General features: G+C 39.4%; 1 protein-coding gene across 3 annotated transcripts in view; it reads left to right on the top strand.

Annotated features, from left to right (window-relative positions):
* fgd5a (FYVE, RhoGEF and PH domain containing 5a) overlaps positions 1–1,748 on the top strand; it is a 37,833-nt gene extending 36,085 nt beyond the window's left edge. For 2 of the 3 annotated variants that reach the window (XM_079579215.1, XM_079579214.1), the window contains exons 20-21: positions 285–439; positions 783–1,748. In XM_079579215.1, coding sequence (XP_079435341.1) covers positions 285–439; positions 783–819 — 192 coding nt within the window. In that variant the 3' untranslated portion in view covers positions 820–1,748. The remainder of the gene's footprint in view (positions 1–284; positions 440–782) is intronic. The other variant, XR_013793987.1, reaches the window with a different exon arrangement.
* The last annotated feature ends 18,278 nt before the right edge of the window (positions 1,749–20,026 follow it).

Below are 20,026 nucleotides of genomic sequence, written 5' to 3'. Positions count from 1 at the left end.
GCGCACACAGCATAGTCCCCCCACATTCCCCCCAGCCCTGTGCTCACACACTGGAGCTGAGTGTGTTACTGTGGTCATGTTCAGCCTCTGTTTACCTGTGCTTCATAAATGTTGATTTTGTGCACAACTGAACTCTTGACACTTTCCTCTTGGTCAGGGACTCTGTGTGCTCTCTCTTTACAATAGAAAGTTTCTGAATGTGGCATGGCTCTGATTTATGTATCAGTTGTTTGGCTCTATAGGATTAGTTCTTGTGCTTGATGCTGATGCTCTGTCTCCCTCAGGATAAAGTGGCTTCAGAAAGTCTGCCTCTGCAGGGCTTCACTGTCAAACTGACTGAACGACCAGATGGAGAAGAAAGCAGCAATGTCTTTCATCTTTACCACAAGAAGACTCTGTACTATACCTTTAGGGCTGAGGATCAACATGCAGCACGCAGGTCAGAAAGGATTTAGTTTGCATGCATGTTCTTTCAGTTTTGGACATTCAAAAGACATTCCCTGACCGGGAATCGAACCCGGGCCGCGGCGGTGAGAGCGCCGAATCCTAACCACTAGACCACCAGGGACATGGAAAGCATCAGGGCAGGATTGTCTGGAACATTCTGGTTTTGACAGCTGTTGTCTCAGCTGTTGCCTCATACTATTTTACCACTAGGGTGTGCTAAAGGCCTAACAACAAAAATCTGTGACTCAACTTTAACTGAGGAGCATGAATACTTGTGTTTGTTGATTTTTATGTCCAATACAATGATGGAAGTCTGATGTACTCTTCTTTTTCAGATGGGTCAATGCTATTGAGGAGGCTACAGTTTTATAGCACCTGCCATCTACACTATATTGCTACTACAAGAGGATGAAGCATGTTCCTTCATTGTGGCAGAGAAGCCTGGCACAACCAGTCTCCGCTGTTCCAGCGAGTTGTTCCAAATAGAATAGTCTGGTTGGACCAACCCTTGGAGGCCAATGAACAGGGATCGTTCTGTTGTTGAACTGTTTGCATTTTTCCGCAACAGGTGTTTGAAACATTGTGGAAAGTATTTCTATATTTAAATGGACTCTTGACTCATAAAGAAATCTTAATTTATCTGGCAAAAAAAAATAAACTTACAGCTTTAAAGGGAAATTATTTGCAAACATTTTAAGATGTACAAATTATCTACAATTATTGGTATTCTGAAGATACATATTCTGAGGTATACACTGACGAATGATGGCATTTATCTGTGTTGTCTAAGGTTAAAGTGATTATATGATTCAGCAGGTGACTTTCCTGAACTGGCCAACTGCCAAGTACAGTATAAAACCTCATTTTTGTGTATTGTTTTTAAGTGCCAAAATAGTTGCCCTTGGACCTTGGTAAATGAAGCGTGGTTCACAGATGGTATTGAATGTGTCGAAGATGCAACTAACCATTATGTTATCAAAGTACTGTACTACGGTTAAGCCGAGAAATCTTTATTTAGTGTTATATTGCAAACCAATCCACTATGTGCCATTTTGTTGATGCTGTAAGCGCAGAGCTGAAGATGTTATTGTTTTGTTTTTTATGTCTAGGCATACTAAAAGCTGCTCATCTTTTCCCTATAACTTCGGAGATCCTGGTATCTGCAAGAACGAACACTCAATACGCTTCACTAAAGGATATTGCGAAGTCTTTTTCACTGCAAATTGTTTAAACCAACATTTTTCAATCTGTTTGTTATGAGCCACCTCTTAAAGTGTTATCATGGATTGTACCTCCAGCAAATCATGTAAATATAAATGTTTATGTATATAAATGCATATAAAATAAACCTCTTTGAAAACTTCCATGTTGTCCATACCATACTGTCACTAACATTAGTATTGTGCAGTCTTATGTACAATTACAAAGAGTAAAGATCAGGGCACAAATCTTATTGGAATGAGCTAAACGCTAGTAGCTCAATTTATGTTTTGGCAGGAAACTCACAGACATGTTGGCCAATTGTGTTTGATAATACCTTGTTCTGATTTTGTATAAGAAAATAACACCCTTTTTTTTTCTTTCTTTTTTTTTACCATTAATAAACCAGGAAAGTTCCATTGACATTTAAAACTTCTTTTTCAAGGGAGTCCTGGCCAAGAGGAAGTAAAAGAGACAAATTAAATAACTCATTCAATAACAAATGATGAAAAACAGCTACAATTCAAAGAGGTCGTCTCAAGCGCTCATCATCTGGGTGCCCACTTAAAGCAGAACTAAGTAACTTGTTTACCTTAATAAACCCTCTCCGTTGTCCCTCTGGGGGTAATTAATGCAAGTGTTAATGGGATGACTGGGGGTCTTTCATCTCCCCCTGGTGTCTCTGGCCAGAAAACCACAATTGCAACTTTCTTGCGCCGGGTCGAAAGAACAATGCACACCAATAGAATCACGAAGAAGAAGCTAACAGGCTAATGGGTGTTTGAGTGAAAAGAAAAAAAATCTCTCCATTGTGTAATTGGACGTACAATATCCCTCTCTCCCTTTGTCTTTTCTGTCAGCGTAGTATTTACTCTCAGGGACAACTAATGAGTAAAAAAAACGCGACATGCTACGACACCAGCAGAGACATGAGTTACTTAGTTCTGCTTTAAAAGTGTTCAATGGAATAAGTTCAGTTATTTTCCAGTCTTTTTGCAACATGTCCCATGTAGAAGGAGCAGAGTGAAATGAGCAACAAACGATCATTTGAACGCGAACAGTGTGGTTAAATTACAGATGTAGGAGGGCAGTAGACCAAGCATGGCCTTATGAATAAAGTGTACCAATGACCCTGCCTCCTGGAGGATAAAGAAGGTCATCACACTCGAGAATACAGTCCACGATGATGGGTCAAGGCCTCAGGGAAGCATGATAAACAGGGTCAGTCTTATGAGGACAGCAAAGGCGTTCATGTACAACAGGCTCCATAGTCTAGTAAAATAGATTCAAATGTTGCTGTGACAAGGTGCTTTATTTGCCTTAACCTCTTAATCCCCACCTGAACCGAGCACATTTACTTCAGTTTGGCTAAAAGCTTCTTGGAAAAAGCGGCAAAATGTGACAAAAACCCAACAAAAAAGCCACAAAAGAGCAAAAAAAAGGAGCAAAAATTTGATGAAAAAAGAGCGTTAAAAAAGTGACGACAACACAGCAACAACGCAGGGAAATAGATCTGTTAGCCTTCGTTTTGTAGGTCTTAGCTTTCCAGAAGCTTTTAGATTTGGGTAAAGCCGAACTGGAGAAAATACACTCGGTAAGGCGAAAGGTAGGAGGTTAAAAGAAAAGGCCCAATGTTAGTTTAAAGGTACAGTGTGTAGCATTTTGCGGCAAAACAAAACATGCTCCTAATGACACAGAAAATGCTGTTACTGCAGTGTGTAATAAAAGAATGGATTTGGATGAGAAACTAACCTGTTTAAATCCCATATTCTACTAACTTGAGTCACATCTCCATGGAGACGAGCTGGAGACGTACCCACTCCCAGTAAAGTTTACAGTCATATCGAAGGGGTGAGCCTCATAAATGTTTGTTTGTACATTTATGAGGTATTTTTCAATGATGAAAATATCTGTTATAAAATAAATGCTTGTATTTCAATTTTATTTATTGGGTAAAATTCTACGCGGTGTGGCTTTAAGTTTCTTCACAATATTGTCTATATACAGACAGTATACCAGAGTTGTCTGTAACCGCCAGTGGTGTTTTGTTACATTAAATATATAGTCAGCAATTGCGGCTAGTGAAAACCTTAAGTGTTTTGTTACATTTGAAAAAGACTAGCACAGTGGCCACGTTAATGTCAAACCCTAAATATAGTAGTATTGCTAGTATGAAGTATTACGCAGTTGTTTCTTCAAACATCCACCAGAGGGCGTCATTGTCTAAACGATCAGTGACAAGGGTAAACGTGGATCCTTTGTTACCGGATTTTTTTTTTTATGCACAGTCTATTGTTACATTTGTGTCAACATGGTGAAGGTTAATTTGTCAAAGGGAGGAACAGAATGGTCGAGGAGGTTGAGTTGTCAAATTCTGTTCCCACTGCCTGTTGTAAGCAGTGATCTTACAACAACAGCAGGTTATGATGAGCAGGCTTATTAAATATTATGTAGCCTAAAAAGAAAGAAAAAAAAACATATTGTCTTTATTTTTAGAAGCAGAATATACTAGCATGATGAGAATATCTGATATTTTGCTGGAACACCAGCAAGAATGAGAAGTGAGAAATGCATTAAAGCCAGAGGAACCTGCCAGTCCTTTTAAACCTGCACTGCCGGGTATCAGATTTCTATTCCACCTTTATTCTTGCACAGCTGGCACTTCATCATCATAAATCTGAATTCAAAACGCTTGGACTTGACCTATGTTTGCACTGTTCCATTTCACCTCCCCATGTGTGCTCAAGAATACAGGAAACAAAAAGTTAGGCTATATTGTCTTCCACCCACACTTGGTGAGTTTGTAAAGTGAAAGAGCCACTGTGGAATATGCGAAAGAAAAGTAAGAAAGGTTGCTGCAGTTCAGGCTACATGTCTTTTCGGTTATATGTTATTAAGCTGAAGTCTCAGATTTAAAAATGCCATTTAATTTATTTATTCTTAAAAACACACACACACACACAAACAAACATTCAGGCTTGGACGCTGTTTCTAAAAATGACAGACCTTAATTACAGTGGAACATTTCTGTAGTAATTTACAGTATTAATTGGCAAGTCTGGTCCTTTGTGCTTTTATTCAGGGTTTGTGACCACAAGACAACACAAAAAAACATAACAATGTCAAAATCATGACTAGTATATTCAAGCCTACATGTTTTAGAGTCTTGCAAAGTTTTCTCTTCTTTTCTTCTTCTAATAATTATATTTTTCCCCAAACTTTTCTGTTCTGTAATAGATTCATAGATGTAATCTGAAGTAATCTGAGCTCAGTACACTGACTATAATACAACACACATAGGTCAATGAGGTTATATCGTATCACAATATTAGGTGATGCAATATCCGTATCACAAGAAGCCACAATGTATCACATCACTAAAGTCTCCCTCTGGCTGAGATCCACACACTTTTTTTATTTTTCAAACTCAGCCAAAAACAAACAATGCATTGAACTTATAAATGTGTGAAAGATCAGTTTTAGTTAAACATGTCCTAATTAAGTTCAATTTGAGTATTGTTTTGGTCCAGATGTTTGAAGTCTTGTTTTGACACAATTTGCAGAAAAAACAGTTACTTACAATTTGTGTTTGATTTGAATTGAAGATATCGTGCTGAAATGTTTTTGGTGAAATATCACAATAATATCGTTATCGCGATATTGCAAAGCCGTATTGCATATCGCAAGCTACTTCAATATCGTACAGCCCTAATATCAGTGCCTCCCTCTCTCCTGGTGCAGCTGAATTGTTTGCCTTTTTCAGTGAATTGTTTGCCTTTCTCAGCGAACCACGTTGTTTTTCTGGATACTTTTGTACGTCTTTACCGTGTTTTTGTGGAGGTTTGGTGGATTTTTTTACTTTGAGAGTCCAAAATGTACCTGAAGAAAGCAGCTTTTTGAAGGTAATCAAACTGCTAGCTTATCAGCTAAACCCATTTGAGATCTACAAACATCTTCTTCTGAGACACTGAACAGTGAAGAGGCACCAAGAGCCCCCACACCTGCAGCACGGAGGAGGCGTCACAAGAGGAGCTACAGGAAACAACAAAAGGGACCAACGAGGATATGGTGATAGACTGTGGAGGGAGCTGTGCAGGAGTAAGAGGAAGGACGAGGTGGAGCTGACCAGTGCAGGACACCATGCTCTGAGACGGGGACAAGCCCAGGAGGCGGTGCACCGTTTCAGATGATCAGAGGAGACAGAGGGCAGCTACAGTTTCTCCATCCTCCAAGGTCATGAGGGTGGAGTGGCTGAAGGACAACGAGATCATCGACCCGGCCGAGGACAGGAACTTCTACATCACCGTGGACCACAACCTGATCATCAAGCAGGTGCGTCTGTCCGACAAGGCCAACTACACCTGTGTGGCCAAGAACATCGTGGCCAAGCGCAAGAGCTCCACCGCCGTGGTCATCGTCTACGGATTTCCCATCAACCAGTGCTCCTCCTGTGACCAAAACAGTGAAGATGGCGGCCGCGACACAACGATCTTTCACCCAAAAAAAAAAGAGTGGAAAAAGAGTGGTGCGCACTGAATGGGTGCTGCTGCCGGATGCTCTCTCATCGAATGCAATTTCTCCATCTGTGAGATCAATAAAGTATCATCTTATCTTATCTTATCTTAAAAAACTAGAGTCAAACCAGCAAAAACAGTCAGCGTATGAATCAAGGCGTAAATATAAACTGAATTTGATGTTGACATATTCAATGTACCTTGCCCTCACAAATAATGACTTCAATTCTGATCTCAAACAATAGTGAAAGCTTTTAGCTAAACAAGCAAGTAAAGTTTTGTTGAAAGTGTTGAACTGGCAACACAAACATGACAAACAAAGCAAGCATCACCTTAAAAAAGTCCCAGGTCCAATTCCCAAAATGACTTCAGTATTTAATGACGACCTTCACCTCTTACGTTACCTGTTTGAAGAGGCATATCTATGAGTAAATGAAGATATAATTCAAAATGTATGATAGAAAAGTTCAGCCTTCTTCAAGACATGTAAAAAAAAAAACATGTAACAGGGTCAAACGAGCACATAAAAGTAGTTTTAGAGCATGCTGTGTCACGCTACAGGTGCCATGGCATACGTCACAGGTAAAGGTTGTCATCAAACACTGGAGTTATTTCAAGATGGTGGAATTCCCTGTGTGTAACGCGAGAATGCGATTTTCCTTGGGCTCGGATCCAGCTGAACTTGAATGTCGAGCCGCACAAACATTAGTGCCCTCACAGTATCAGCGGAAAGGCCAAAGGGCGGGTCAGTGGCGGCTGATCTCAAGTCAGGCACAGACTATTGCACACAGGGATTTTTCTCTGTGCTGTGAGGTCACCTGCGAAGTGGTAATGGAAAACACTCACGAGGGAGGAAATGTAAAGTTGTCAAAGTTATCAAAAGAGCTTCACTCCCAATTAAAGAACATTTGTTGTGATATCATGCAAAAACTTAAATACACTAAAATACCGATATCATGCCATAAACCACTAAGCCTATAATTCGTGTACATACATTTTGGTGGAACGTGACTTTAAACTAACCCAGGCTAACACTTTAAGATTACATTCTGTTTGCCTTACATTTAGTCGTCATTCCAGGGACATTGGAAAAAGCTGACTAACTCAAAGCAATGACTTCACCCAATTTCTATCTCATTGTTGTGTCCTTCCCTGGGCTATTATTAAACATGCCCTCACGTCTAAGTTTAAAGTCTTATTTATACAGGTTTGGTGGGTGTGGCCTGGTGGTGACTCAGCTTGCTTAGAGCAGAAGGAGGCCGGAGCTGTGGGTCAGGTTAATATGTAAATGTAAAATACAACCTTTTGTATCGTCATGTGTGTGTGTGTGAAAATGTACGTTTTTGGTCAACAGAAAAATGACCCTTGAGAGTGACCAATGTTTTTGAAAGGTTAAAACGTTACTAGAATTATTCAGTGAAAGTTCTTGAGTCATCATCTGTACTCTGTAGTTCAAGTGTTGAACGTTTCGCCTTTCGGCTTTGTCAGCAGTGCACACTAAAGCTCAGCCCGCAGACTGGATATATCCCACTGGGAGGGGTTTATCTTGGCTCAGTCCCTCCCTCCTATTAACAGCTACTCTCACCTGTAGGTAAACCTTGTTGTAGTTATAAGTCTTTGTAGTTCTAATGACCTAACTCACACCTGAGTTTCAGTCTGTACGGCCCTACTCTCAGCTGATCACTGCTCATTATTCATGAGTAACCAGAGATGTGAGCATTAATTGAATTCGATTCACTGTAAAGCTTAAAATGTAATGTCAAGACAAATTACTGCTCAAAAGTTCTTTTACCAGGACAGGATGTTTTAGATTTTGATAAGGTAAGGTTTGAGAGCATTGCCTTGTCGTGATGACCGCGTATGATAATTGTAGTCTAATTTATGAACATGAAAAGGAATGATGTGTCATAGCAGTTATGGATGTGATGCCATGTGATGTGATATCAGGTGAGGTGATGACTGAATCATTATCTGCAATGTATATATATATTCACATTGTAATTCTGCTTTTGTCCCCAAGGACATTAATTAGCTTGAAAAAGTTACAGTCTGGTACAAGCATCTTTGCTCACGAGCATAATGTAACAGTACATTGTCCTGATATATAGATAGATAGATAGATAGATAGATAGATAGATAGATAGATAGATAGATAGATAGATAGATAGGCAGACAGACAGACAGACAGACAGACAGACAGACAGACAGACAGCCAGACAGACAGACAGACAGACAGACAGACAGACACGTACGTACATACATACATACATACATACATACATACATAGATGCACACATACATAGATGCACACATACATACATACATACATACATACATACATACATACATACATACATACATACATACATACATAGATGCCCACATACATAGATGCACACATACATACATACATACATACATACATACATACATACATACATACATACATAGATGCACACATACATACATACATACATACATACATACATACATACATACATACATACATACATACATACATACATACATACATACATACATACATACGTACATAGATGCACACATACATAGATGCACACATACATACATACATACATAGATGCATACATACATACATACATACATACATACATACATACATACATACATACATACATACATACATACATACATACATACATACATACATACATACAGTATGTTGTAAACCCAGCAAAACACAGACCTTGTTGCACGGTCTTCACCTATTTCTTTTATTGAGCGATAGAAGATCGAAATCTAAATAGAATAAGTATTAGTGAAATTTATTTTGGGGGTGGTCCCCCCTTCTTCCCTTAATCACTGCTCAAAGCAGCACAGGGGTGTGACACATGCATATAAACAATTAGCACATGCAGAAGGAATTGTGATTTGTGAGAGTTGGAAACAAGATTGGACCAAATAGGATTTTGAATGACTGGACATATTTAAGTGATCATTTGCATAGCCTACCACATTGCACTGTGTTTGCCTAAGCTGTAGCGGAGAAAAATGGTGTCCATTATTGAATCGCTTTACACATATTAAGAGCACATCATGTAGCCTACCACTGTTCTTCTTTGCACTTCTGGCTCAGTGGTGCTGGATCTGCTACATACAATAACTCGTTATTTGGTCATAATACCTCGGTAGGTTTGATTTGTCTGTACTATTGCAAAGTTCACGATGCGGGTCGAGATCCTCCAAAACAAATGATGGAAACCCGGGGAGTTCGCGCGCTCCCGTGGCCCGTGCGCATTGGGGAATTCACCTGGTCGACGTCACGATCCGGCTCCACTGCACGCAGCGCCTCCGCGGTTCACGGCCGCAGTGAAAAGAGAGCGCCACCGCGGACGCACGGGCAGGTTCTCAACTCTGACAGGAGGAGGGTGAGCAGCTGAGCACTTCCTCAAACAGCAACGAGCACTGCCTGACTCGAGAAGCCGCGGAGAGCTTCATCCAAAACGAGAGAAAACGCCAAACGGACCCAAAAGGCGCTTCATTCAAAGGCGGAAGAGGTGAGCCAAAGGCGGTTGAACTTTGGAAACAACTTTCAATTCGTTTTAGTTGCAGCAAAAGGGGATCGTGGTGCGTTCGCCTGGTCGCGTTCTTGTTATATATTTACACGATTGGTGTAAGCGTAGGCTACGGCTAAAAGTTGTGGCACAAAGCAAAACCTCGGCTCAACTTCATGGTGCTGAGTTTCGACTTTCGAGTTGTTGTTTTCCCGGAATGTCTCCCTCTCTTGTCATGTTGTCGCCATTTCTACGTCCGTATAACACGATAACAATGTGACAGACCTGGGAATTAGTCTCCCAGTCCCTGCTTGTGCACAGACTGCGGGGTTTCCATCCTTCAACCAGAAACTTGCGATTTTTTTTGGCGCTAAATGTCGCAACCCATGGCAACAGGGCAATCTTTGTGATGTCCTTAATTTTATAGCTTTCATCCTATAGTGTGTCTGCTTTTCTGTGGGATTGCAAAACGTTTATTCTTCTCAAAATAAGATGCAAAAAACGTTTACATTGGTAAAGTAGGCCTAGTTATCTCCATATTGTTTCTAGTATAACCATTCTCTGATACAGTATCGAAGACCATGACTTAAAGGCACTTTTTTTTTCCCTCTCAGTGGATCAACATTTGTTTTGTCCAGAAGCTGTGCATCTAAATATAAAGCATTTGTATTGTATTCAATTTCACAAACTTCCAGACAAGTTTCTTGCATTTCTGTGAAAGTGACACAGACAGTTGTGAAATGTCCCAACAAGGAATTGGGATGTTACAAATATGTTACCAAGAGTTACCATGAGTTCTGACCTCTTTCATTGTTTGTAATGAAAAAAAAAAACTAAAATCAGGTATTGGGCCTTTAATCCAGGGCTATGCTTAGCACCCAAACAAACGACTCTAAAGAAGATGTAAACAAGAACAAAACCAGAACTAATAGACTTGGGATATTACTTTAAAGCCATGTTGTTGGTCTGTGATGAGCTTTGCTTCGAAAATACATTTAAAGGCTTGGTTATAGCATGGTTAACTTTATATTGTTTGGTATAACTTTGCATGTTGAGTTGCGGCTGTCAGCTGTCATTATCTCTTGACATTCAGCGATGACTGAGCCTGATGATGAATAGATGAACTATTGCATGCGTGCTGTTGTTAGTCTCCCTTTGTGGAGCCACATTCTTAGGGAAGTAAAACCACTAGTCTACTAAATGCTCCTTACATGGTGTTCTTACACCGCTTTTGTTTTGAAATACTTTACTTACAAGTACATTACCAAACCCTTGTGGTAAGGCCTGTGTCTTGTTGTCGTAGTGCGAGCGGAGGCAGAAGTGCAGCTTTGCGAGGGTAACACTATCTGCCTGCAGTTAGTGGTTTGTCAATATTGCCTTGTGGCATTGGGAGATTCCTAGAGGACAATGCACCTGGTGCTTTTTAGTGTGTGATGAGGCAGCCAAAAATAATGGTATCCTAAAAGGCGTAAATGTCTAATGTGTAAAATTGACTTTTAGGGTTGTGCAATAAAATGCAATTTGAATGATTGCAATTGTGCTAGTAGTATAATATCCAACAATATATTCAAATTGTCTTACTATGTATAATTATTATTAAGTATTATGTACGGGACAATTTTGCTAACGCTGCAGTAGGACTGTGCAATTATTCGAAATTGAAATCTCTCTACTTTGGTCATTCTCTATTATCGACATAGGAGTTTATGATCATCAGGTTTAAAGCCTTTTCTCTGGCAAAAACAGCACCTAGTTTTGGAGTTTGGACGAGACAATGGAAGACTTTTGTGTTAAATGATACTAGAGGAAAGCATCTGGTTTACTTTGGGCTGAGGTTTGAGTAAAAGGTCTGTCTAAGTTTATTAGTCAACTACATTTATAAATTTTTGGCATGAAATAATAAAATTGAAATTGAAATCGATCTATATAAGACTTTTTTTTTGCCGTATCGCCCAGCCCCAATTCAAACTGGCATTTAATCTACATTTATTGAAAAATTATGACATTGCTTGAAAGTTTTTATGCCACAAGTTCATTGAAATACCAACATTTTGATTTGATGCATATTAGTTTGCAGTTTTGGCTGAAATTGACTCTTTCTTTTGGTAGGAAGCTAATGAAATGTTTGTACATCTTAAACAATGAAATAGGTCTATGCACTGATCATTAAAATATAGTTTTATGGCATTGTATACAGGTTTTTAACAGTTCGTATTCAGTCTTCTCACGAAAGTGCAGCACCATCATAAAATCAAGACGGCTTCAAGGGGACACTACAGTCGTACTTTCTGGCCAATCATTAATAGCTTGGGTGAATGGAAAAGTTGTGACAATCTTTCTGACGTAAAACTCCATACCTCCCGTTAAATAGCCTCGACAAACTTTGCAGCCATTGCTAGCTTGTTGGCAAACCTCAGAGTTTTCCTTTCCCAAAAGACTGGCTTATAGCAGCAGGTGAACATTCAGGGCTGTGCGACTCTGTTCTCAGGGAAGGAAATGTTACTCCTGCGTCTTACTCTGTGCTGCTCTCATACGCTCAGTCTATTTGTTGATATTCAAAGTACAAATCGGCCTGTCACGATAATAACTATAAACTTATTGTTCAATAAATGACAGATAAATAATATGTTTTTGGGGATGAAAATGTGTTGACCACCTGTTTTATATTTGCATGTTTTTGTACTGGTACTTTAAAATGCGTCCTGAAGTGAACTGTGTTTCAGTCAGTGCAACTTGTGTGTTATTCAAGAAGATGTGGTGAAGTACATGTCATGCTCATCGTTGCAGTTTCTGTGGCTTTATGATATGGAGAACTCCAGATGTTGTCATTGTGGCCCTGGTGCATGTGCGTGTGTGTCGACAGGCAATTGCTTAAGCATAGATGTCTATGATATTTTCTTTTTTTTAAGTGTTTAGTGCATGGTCTATCTTTTTTGGCTAACTGAAATTAAGTCAAAAATCCATTCACACTTGCATATGTGCTGTCATGAAATGCCAGAGTTAACAACAAATAAAGAAAGGAAGAAAAAAACATGCTGCAGTGCCCATGTGAAAGATCTATTGTCGCTGAAGCTAAAGAAGCTGTGAAAAGGCAGCTGTCGGTATAACTGTCTTACTAAGATTATTGGTCATCTTTGTATGCAGTGCAGTCATGATTTGCCGTCTCAGTCGTGACCTTGTCCGTGTGATATACCCCTGCGTACCTCTCCACCCATCACTGTACCACTGTGACCCTGCGCAGATGCTGTTTGTCGGTCTGATCCAGATTTGTAAGTCATGCAGAAATGGACACCTCTCCCTCCTATAGAGCACCAACACGCACAGTAGCAGCATTCATGCCGGTAAAGCAGGTTTGAGACTTGGCCAAACAACTCGCGGGAGTGGAGGCAAGCAAGAGGCAAGCAAGAAGCAAGGCTATTACTGCTATGGAGGTTTTTACTGGCAGGCCTAACACTGAGATCTTTACCCTTAGACCTACCTGCTTTGTCATAGAAAGACATGCGGATGTGTCAGATAGCATTTGCAATGCGCTGTTTGTTGACATAATCTTTACTGAATACATGTGTGTTAGACATTAACCTTAGTTAGACAGAGCTTTTGTTAACCTCTTTATTCAAGGTTATTTCTCTTTGTGATCATTTTATAAATGTTTTTAACCTCTTCATTTAAGGTTATTTCTCTTTGTGAACATTTTATATATTTTTGTATTTGTTATGTCCGTTGTCCCTCTGGGGGTAATTCAAGTGTTAATAGATGATTGAAGGTCTTTCATCTCCCCCTGGTGTCTCTGTCCAGAAAACCACCCTTGCAACATCCCTGCCTCCGGGTCGGAGGCGCAATACGCAGTAATTGAATCACGAAGAAGCTAGCTAGCTGCGGGCTAGCACCACTATTTTGCCTACCAACAAGGGTAGGCAAAATAAGCATTAGCTTCAGCCTCTACCTTTTCGGTCATTTTGTATGTTATGTTATGAAGAAGTATACTTAACTGAATGTAAATCTTTTGTCATAATTCTGACCGAATAAACTGAACTGAACTGACTTTAGAAGTTTTTACAGCCAAGTTTGGGTGAAAAAAAGGATATCCATTGTGTAATGTGGATGTACAATATCCCTCTCTGCCTTTGTCTTTTCTGTCCAAGTAGTATTTACTCTCACGGACAATTAATGAATTAAAAAAAATGCAACATGCTACGACACTGCAGTGGCGCTTGTGGCGCAAGGGGCATGAGTTACTTGGTTCTTTTATTTTTTGTATAACTCCATGGCCACAACAGCAGCATAAACAGACACAGGGGTTAAGGACAAAATGACAGTATGCCACGGGGGGTGCAGGGTCTTAGTGAATGGGGGGAGGAAAGAAACTGCAAAGTTACAGAATCTTTCCAAAATGGAATTCCCTGACTTGTCTCAAGCACTAAAAGCACACTAATGTCCAATACTGTGTGTCATAAGAGTAACGAATCCCTCTAAAAGTAGTTTATGTTCTCTTAGGGAGTGTTTTCCAATGAACTTTTTTATTTTATTATTTGCTTTGTGACACAAAACGTTTGTTAGTTTCCTGCCTATGTTTCTCCAGTGTCTTGTTACCACATGTCGGTGTGTTTGTCAGTTTGCATAAGTAAAATTATCTATTGGGTTGACTAATATCTCTTTCGGGCATTTAAAGCAAGACCGGTTTGAGTAACCAAAATCATTGCCTGCTTTTATTTGATTCCTTGTTTGTATCTGTTTTCTAATATGGGCATGTACATGGGCATGTGTCACATTGTGTTGTCTCCTTGAAGAATATTACTCATATTGGTGTAGTTCCTTCAGACCTATGTAAGAAGTAAGTGTATGCTTCATGCTGACTGTATTTGATTTGTCGTTTGTCCCAGTATGGTGCATGTTTGTTATTATAATTAACTTAAAGTAGGACAGTGGGATTTGCATAAGCACAAGTGTTAATCAAAAGGCTATTTTTCCTCATAACAAGATGCCATCATGTAATCTAAACCTTCTCAGGTATTTTGATGAATTAACTTTCTGTATGAAGCTTAATATATGCTTAAATTATATTTGTTCCAATGGCCTCTCAAAGTTCTTCAGAATTGTTCATTAATCACAATTAGTCACAATCAGTTTAATTTGTTGGTGGTAAGCCACTTCTGTTGTCAGATAGAAGAATGATGGTGCTGAGACTGGCCTCATTGACACCATCATATGCACCAGCTTTAGCCAAGGCTGGAGCAGTGTTTTGCCCATGGTCAGAACAATGAATCACCAACCTTCAACAGGAGAACGTCTCCTCCTACAAACCTACTGTATATATATATATATATATATATATATATATATATGTAACGCATGTACAGTATGTATGTAACGCAACAATACAACAACAACAAAATCAGATCTTGTCACCGTTAGTAATTTGTTTGTTGCTTTATCAACTCTCAGTCTAGGGAAACAGTGGGACATTAAAACATTAAAAGCAATTAAATTAATGTAGCCAAAATCAAGGCCTTAAACGTCATGAAAAAGCATTAAATTAGATTAAAACTTGGCGTTAAATCTGTATAGGTTCATCGAAAATACCAAAATTATGCTCAAATGTCTCCCATTTTGTCCAATTCTCTTTCCTCTGTTTGATCAAATGTTTGCAAATCTTAACAAAAGAAATATGCACAGATTTTTTTTTCTGCGTTTGTGGCATGAAAATATAGTTTTTGCACCTTACAAAATGTTAAATTTGACTCGCTTCTGCCTGGATAAACCCTGTCAGTGTGTGTGAACCTGATGTGAACATATTCCCATCAGATCTTAAGGAAACAGCTGTGAGGACGACATGCTGATATAATTGAGGCAGCCTTCGTTGAGGCCTGCAGATGAAAGCAGAGAGAAGTGGTCCAGCCTGTCAGACCTGTAGTGTCTGTCACAGCTTCCACTAAAGCATTGCTGAGTTTGGTACATACCTGCGTTGCTGGTTGATTCTGATCATAGGGTAGCCTGTCTCCTGCAGTCACAGATGGTTTCTGCATACATTGCGTGTGCTTTATTTTGCTTTATGGCAACTAATGTGGGTTGGGTGCTACTTTACGACATCAAGAAGGTTTTTATGTTCGTGTGTGGCACTTGACTTCTTAAGATTTACCATTGGGTAACTGTAAATGTGCCCTTTTTAATACAGTTTACATGGAGATTAGGGAAGGGTTTAACATGCTATAAAATACTTTATTCAAAGATTCAAAGGATTTTAATGTCAATTCAGATTAATCGAAATTGAAAGTTCTTGGTGTGGCGCGAGGAGTGGTGTCACAGAGACGGCAGAGGAGGGAAAGAGTTCAGCTTCCTGATAGCCTGGTGGATAAAACTTCTTCTTTCATGTGATTTTGGTGAAATACTTTCACATTGCAAACTTTCATTTGCTGCGGGTGGAGGCTGCAGAAAGGAAGATGAGGTGTGGGGTGTAGTACCGCTTTGTCATGCTGTGAAAAGACAAGAAAAAATAATTAACTACAGCTAAATAGATGAGATGCTGATTAATACAAAAGTTGTCAGACTGAATGACCTTGTCCTATTGCTTTTTGTTTCCATGTTAACCAGCTGTTAGCTACTCAGCTGAGTCATAAGTAGATTAAAGTTATTACTGTGAAAACTTCCCGTAGGTAGCATATTTTCTATCTGTTGTGCTTCCTTTTACTGTAAGTTACTTGAACATTTTGACACTAATTGTAGACAAGTTGTATTATTTTTCCTGCTTGACGAGAACCCAGCGGCAAGCTGATCATTTTCACAAAAGGAAATTTCCTAACCATTGTTTTACCCATGATAAAATGTGTCAACACTCACAGGCAACTTCATTACAGCACCTTTGTGCAGTCATAATATTGGCTTTTGGCTATTTGTTTTCGATGATGGTAATTACTTTTGAGTAATAAGTGCTTTTTGAGTCTAATGATGAAGAGATTGATTAAAATAGTTTTAAGGCAATAAAACAATTCAATGCAGTTCTGCTGTTATGACTCATCCCTTACTTTCCTAACACATTTCCGAAATGCCAATTTTGCCAAAGTTTTCAGTGCATATCACGACTTTCAGCTTTACTATCATGGTTAGGGCTGATAAATTACTATATCGACTTATTGTTCGATAAATAATATGTAGCGGCCAAAATCCCCTTTACAAAGTCCGCTCTGATTGCAGTTTTTTAAGACGTCTCGGACGCGTGTCTTCCAACAAAGTCCGTAAAAAATACTGTGTTCCAGAAAGGTTTATTGGCATTACCTTCAACCATCCACAAACCACAAAATACACAGCTTCTCCATAGACAGTAGAACACGGTCGAAAAGCTGTTTACCTCTACACTGCAACACCTGTGTGCATTTGACTAAAAGGCTAAAAGGTATATATGGCTCTAACATAACATAAACGATGCAATACTGGGCTCAATGTATATCACCTGTAAATGTATTAGCCTTTTTTCCTTATTAGATTTTAAAGGGGCAGCACGGTAGTACAGCAGTTTGTGCTCACAGCTAGAAGGTCCCGGGTTCGATTCCCACCTGCACGGGCCTTTCTGTGTGGCGTTTGCATGTTCTCTGTGTTTCCTCCGGGTACTCCGGTTTCCCCTACGACTAAAAACATGCGCAATAGGCCAGAATGAATGAGAGTGTATTTGAGAGTGCGCATTGGGGGGATGACGGATGCAAATTAGCCCAAAACGTACGATCTAGTGTGGCTTGTTTACATGCATGAGACACATGTGTGTTCATTAACTACTTGACACCTGTATTTCTTCCATTTAAATTAAATATATATTATCAGTGTTTTTTTAGGTTTATTAAACATTGACATAGCAGGAAAGAAAACACTTTTCAACCTGAAATGTGTCAATTATAATTGAACAAAAACAGCAATGAAAAAACATCTATAAAACAAATTTATAAACAACGTTAAAGCTTGTGGGATAAAAGATATTTTATGGGGTTTTTTTGGTGTGGAGGAGGAGAACACTGTCCTTCTGGATATTCTGGAGGGTCTGCAGTGTGGCCATGTCCCGCCTCTCACTCAGAGATTGGATGTGTTTTTGCTTTCAAGCTGATGCTAAATTCTTGCAGGAAGAAGTATGTTGTAAATTAGTGACACACAGCGTTAAGGGGTTAACATGCACTGTCCCAACCAAACCGAAGCATGTTTCTTGCAGCTTGCATGGTATTTTAGGATATGATTATGCATTTTTAGAGCATAGGTTTACTGTCATTATGTTTTAGAGTTGAAAGTATGTAAAGTAAGTTGTAAGACTTTTTTTTTTCCGGTTTATGTCGAACTTCACATTTTGCTATCGTGACGGGCCTAATCATGGGCTACTTGTTCAACTTGCACTTTTTCAAAAATGTCTGCTTTTACAATTTACTGAAAATAGATAGAAAATAGAATAGAATAGATTTAATTCCTCTTCCATTTAGAGGCCTTTAACTTCACATTGTTTCTTGCAAAGTTGTGCACAATGCATTACAGCCTTCCTGCTCTCCATGGCCTGTGAGTTCACATCTTGTCGGTCTATTTTGCTGTCTTGCTCTTTCCCTACACCCACCCCTTCCCCAATTGCATGCTCTCATTTTTTCCTCTCTCTGGGGAAACAAGGCTGCCTTTTTATTAGACCTAATGTGTGTGTGTCCATGTGGGCATAGAAGAGCGTAAAGACATCAGGCTAGATTGCCAAGTTTGTGTAAATGTTATATTGTTGTGTGAGAGAATGGCCCTCTTCACCTCATAGGCTGTTGGTAGTAATTCATTTTCCATGATACAATTTTATACCTAAATAATGTGTAGAAATGATTGTCTCTCAAGTGTCAGTTAAAAACAATTGTTTACAGTCACCAGTCCCTGATGCCTGGTCTAGTAGCTACATTTGGATTTGGCTCCTTCACCGCCGTGTTTCGATTCCTGGTCAGGGAAGTTTCCTTTCTAGTTTTGATCATTTCTTTACAACCCTGTATATGGATGAGTGTAGCTTCATACGTAAAGATGAGTTTATATATTTGAAGGACTTTTGGATTTTGGATTTTGGATGTATGCTGAATAGGCCTGTCAGGATAAGCAATTCTCAAGTACAATATATTGAGGCAGGAAAATATTGCGGCGAACAATGTTTTGGAAGGCTTTTCGAGGCCACATAAACTAACTCTAAAGCTTAAAAATGACAGAAAAGCTTTGTTCTGAAAGTACTTCTTCTTAGTACATCTTAAAATGTCGCACAATAAACATGAAATAGTGTACAATGAAACACAGCTTGTTTTGGGTGAACAAAAAAGTATTACATTAGACAGAAAGGGGAAATATTCTTAATGTACAGACGATAAATATTCAGCCCAAAAATGCATTGTTTATCTGTCATTTATTGAGCGATAAGTTAATATAGTAGTTATCGTGACGGCCTCATGCTAAACCATCCATCCATTTTCTTCCGCTTTATCTGGGGCCTGGTCGCGGAGGCAGAAGTCTAAGTAGGGATGCCCAGACTTCCCGATCCACACACACCTCCTCCAGCTGTTCTGGGGAGACAGGTGACACCGAGGTGACACCCGGCCAGCTCAGAGACATAGACTTCCATGAGGCCTTGTCCCAATAGGACATGCTAGAAAAACCTCCCGAGGGAACCGACCAGGAGGCATCCGAAACAGATGCCCGAGCCACCTCAGCTGGCTCCTTTTGACTTGAAGGAGCAGCGACTCTATTCCGAGCTCCTCCCGAGTAACTGAGCTCCTCACCCGATCTCGAAGCCACCCTGCAAAAGGAAACTCATTTCAGCGTAGATCGATCGGTATTCCGAAAGCATTGCCCCCCAACTCAACTCCCTCTTCACCACAACAGTCCGATATAGCGACCACATCACTTCTGACACTGCTGAACCAATTAATCAGATTTATACTTTATTTACTTTTGTATATATAATTGGCAACTAATTTATTTGCCAAGATAAGATGAGCCTTTATTGATCTCACAATGGAGAAATTATTTTGTTACTTGTTGCTCTTAATAGACTTCGTAAAAGATCTTGCATATCGCTGCTCCTCACTATCGCATTATAAATCAATTAGTAGGACAAATCAACATTACAAAATCAGTAATCAGCCCTAGTTTCCGTGTTTGTTCTTGTTTTTACGGCTTCAAGGCAGAACATGTCACATGGAATATGATACTTATTGTTAAAGTGACGTTTTGTCAAGATTAGGTTTAGCACAAAAGCCACCGGAGATTAACTTTCTCAGCATGGAAATTCTTTAAGGAATTCTGGTGGATTTTAAGATTAAATCAACTTACTATGTCAACCTGACTAACGTGAA

This window comes from Gobius niger (assembly GCF_951799975.1).
Source record: "Gobius niger genome assembly, chromosome: 20".
Taxonomy (NCBI): Eukaryota; Metazoa; Chordata; class Actinopteri; order Gobiiformes; family Gobiidae; genus Gobius; species Gobius niger.
This window is presented reverse-complemented; position numbering and strand designations above follow the sequence as displayed.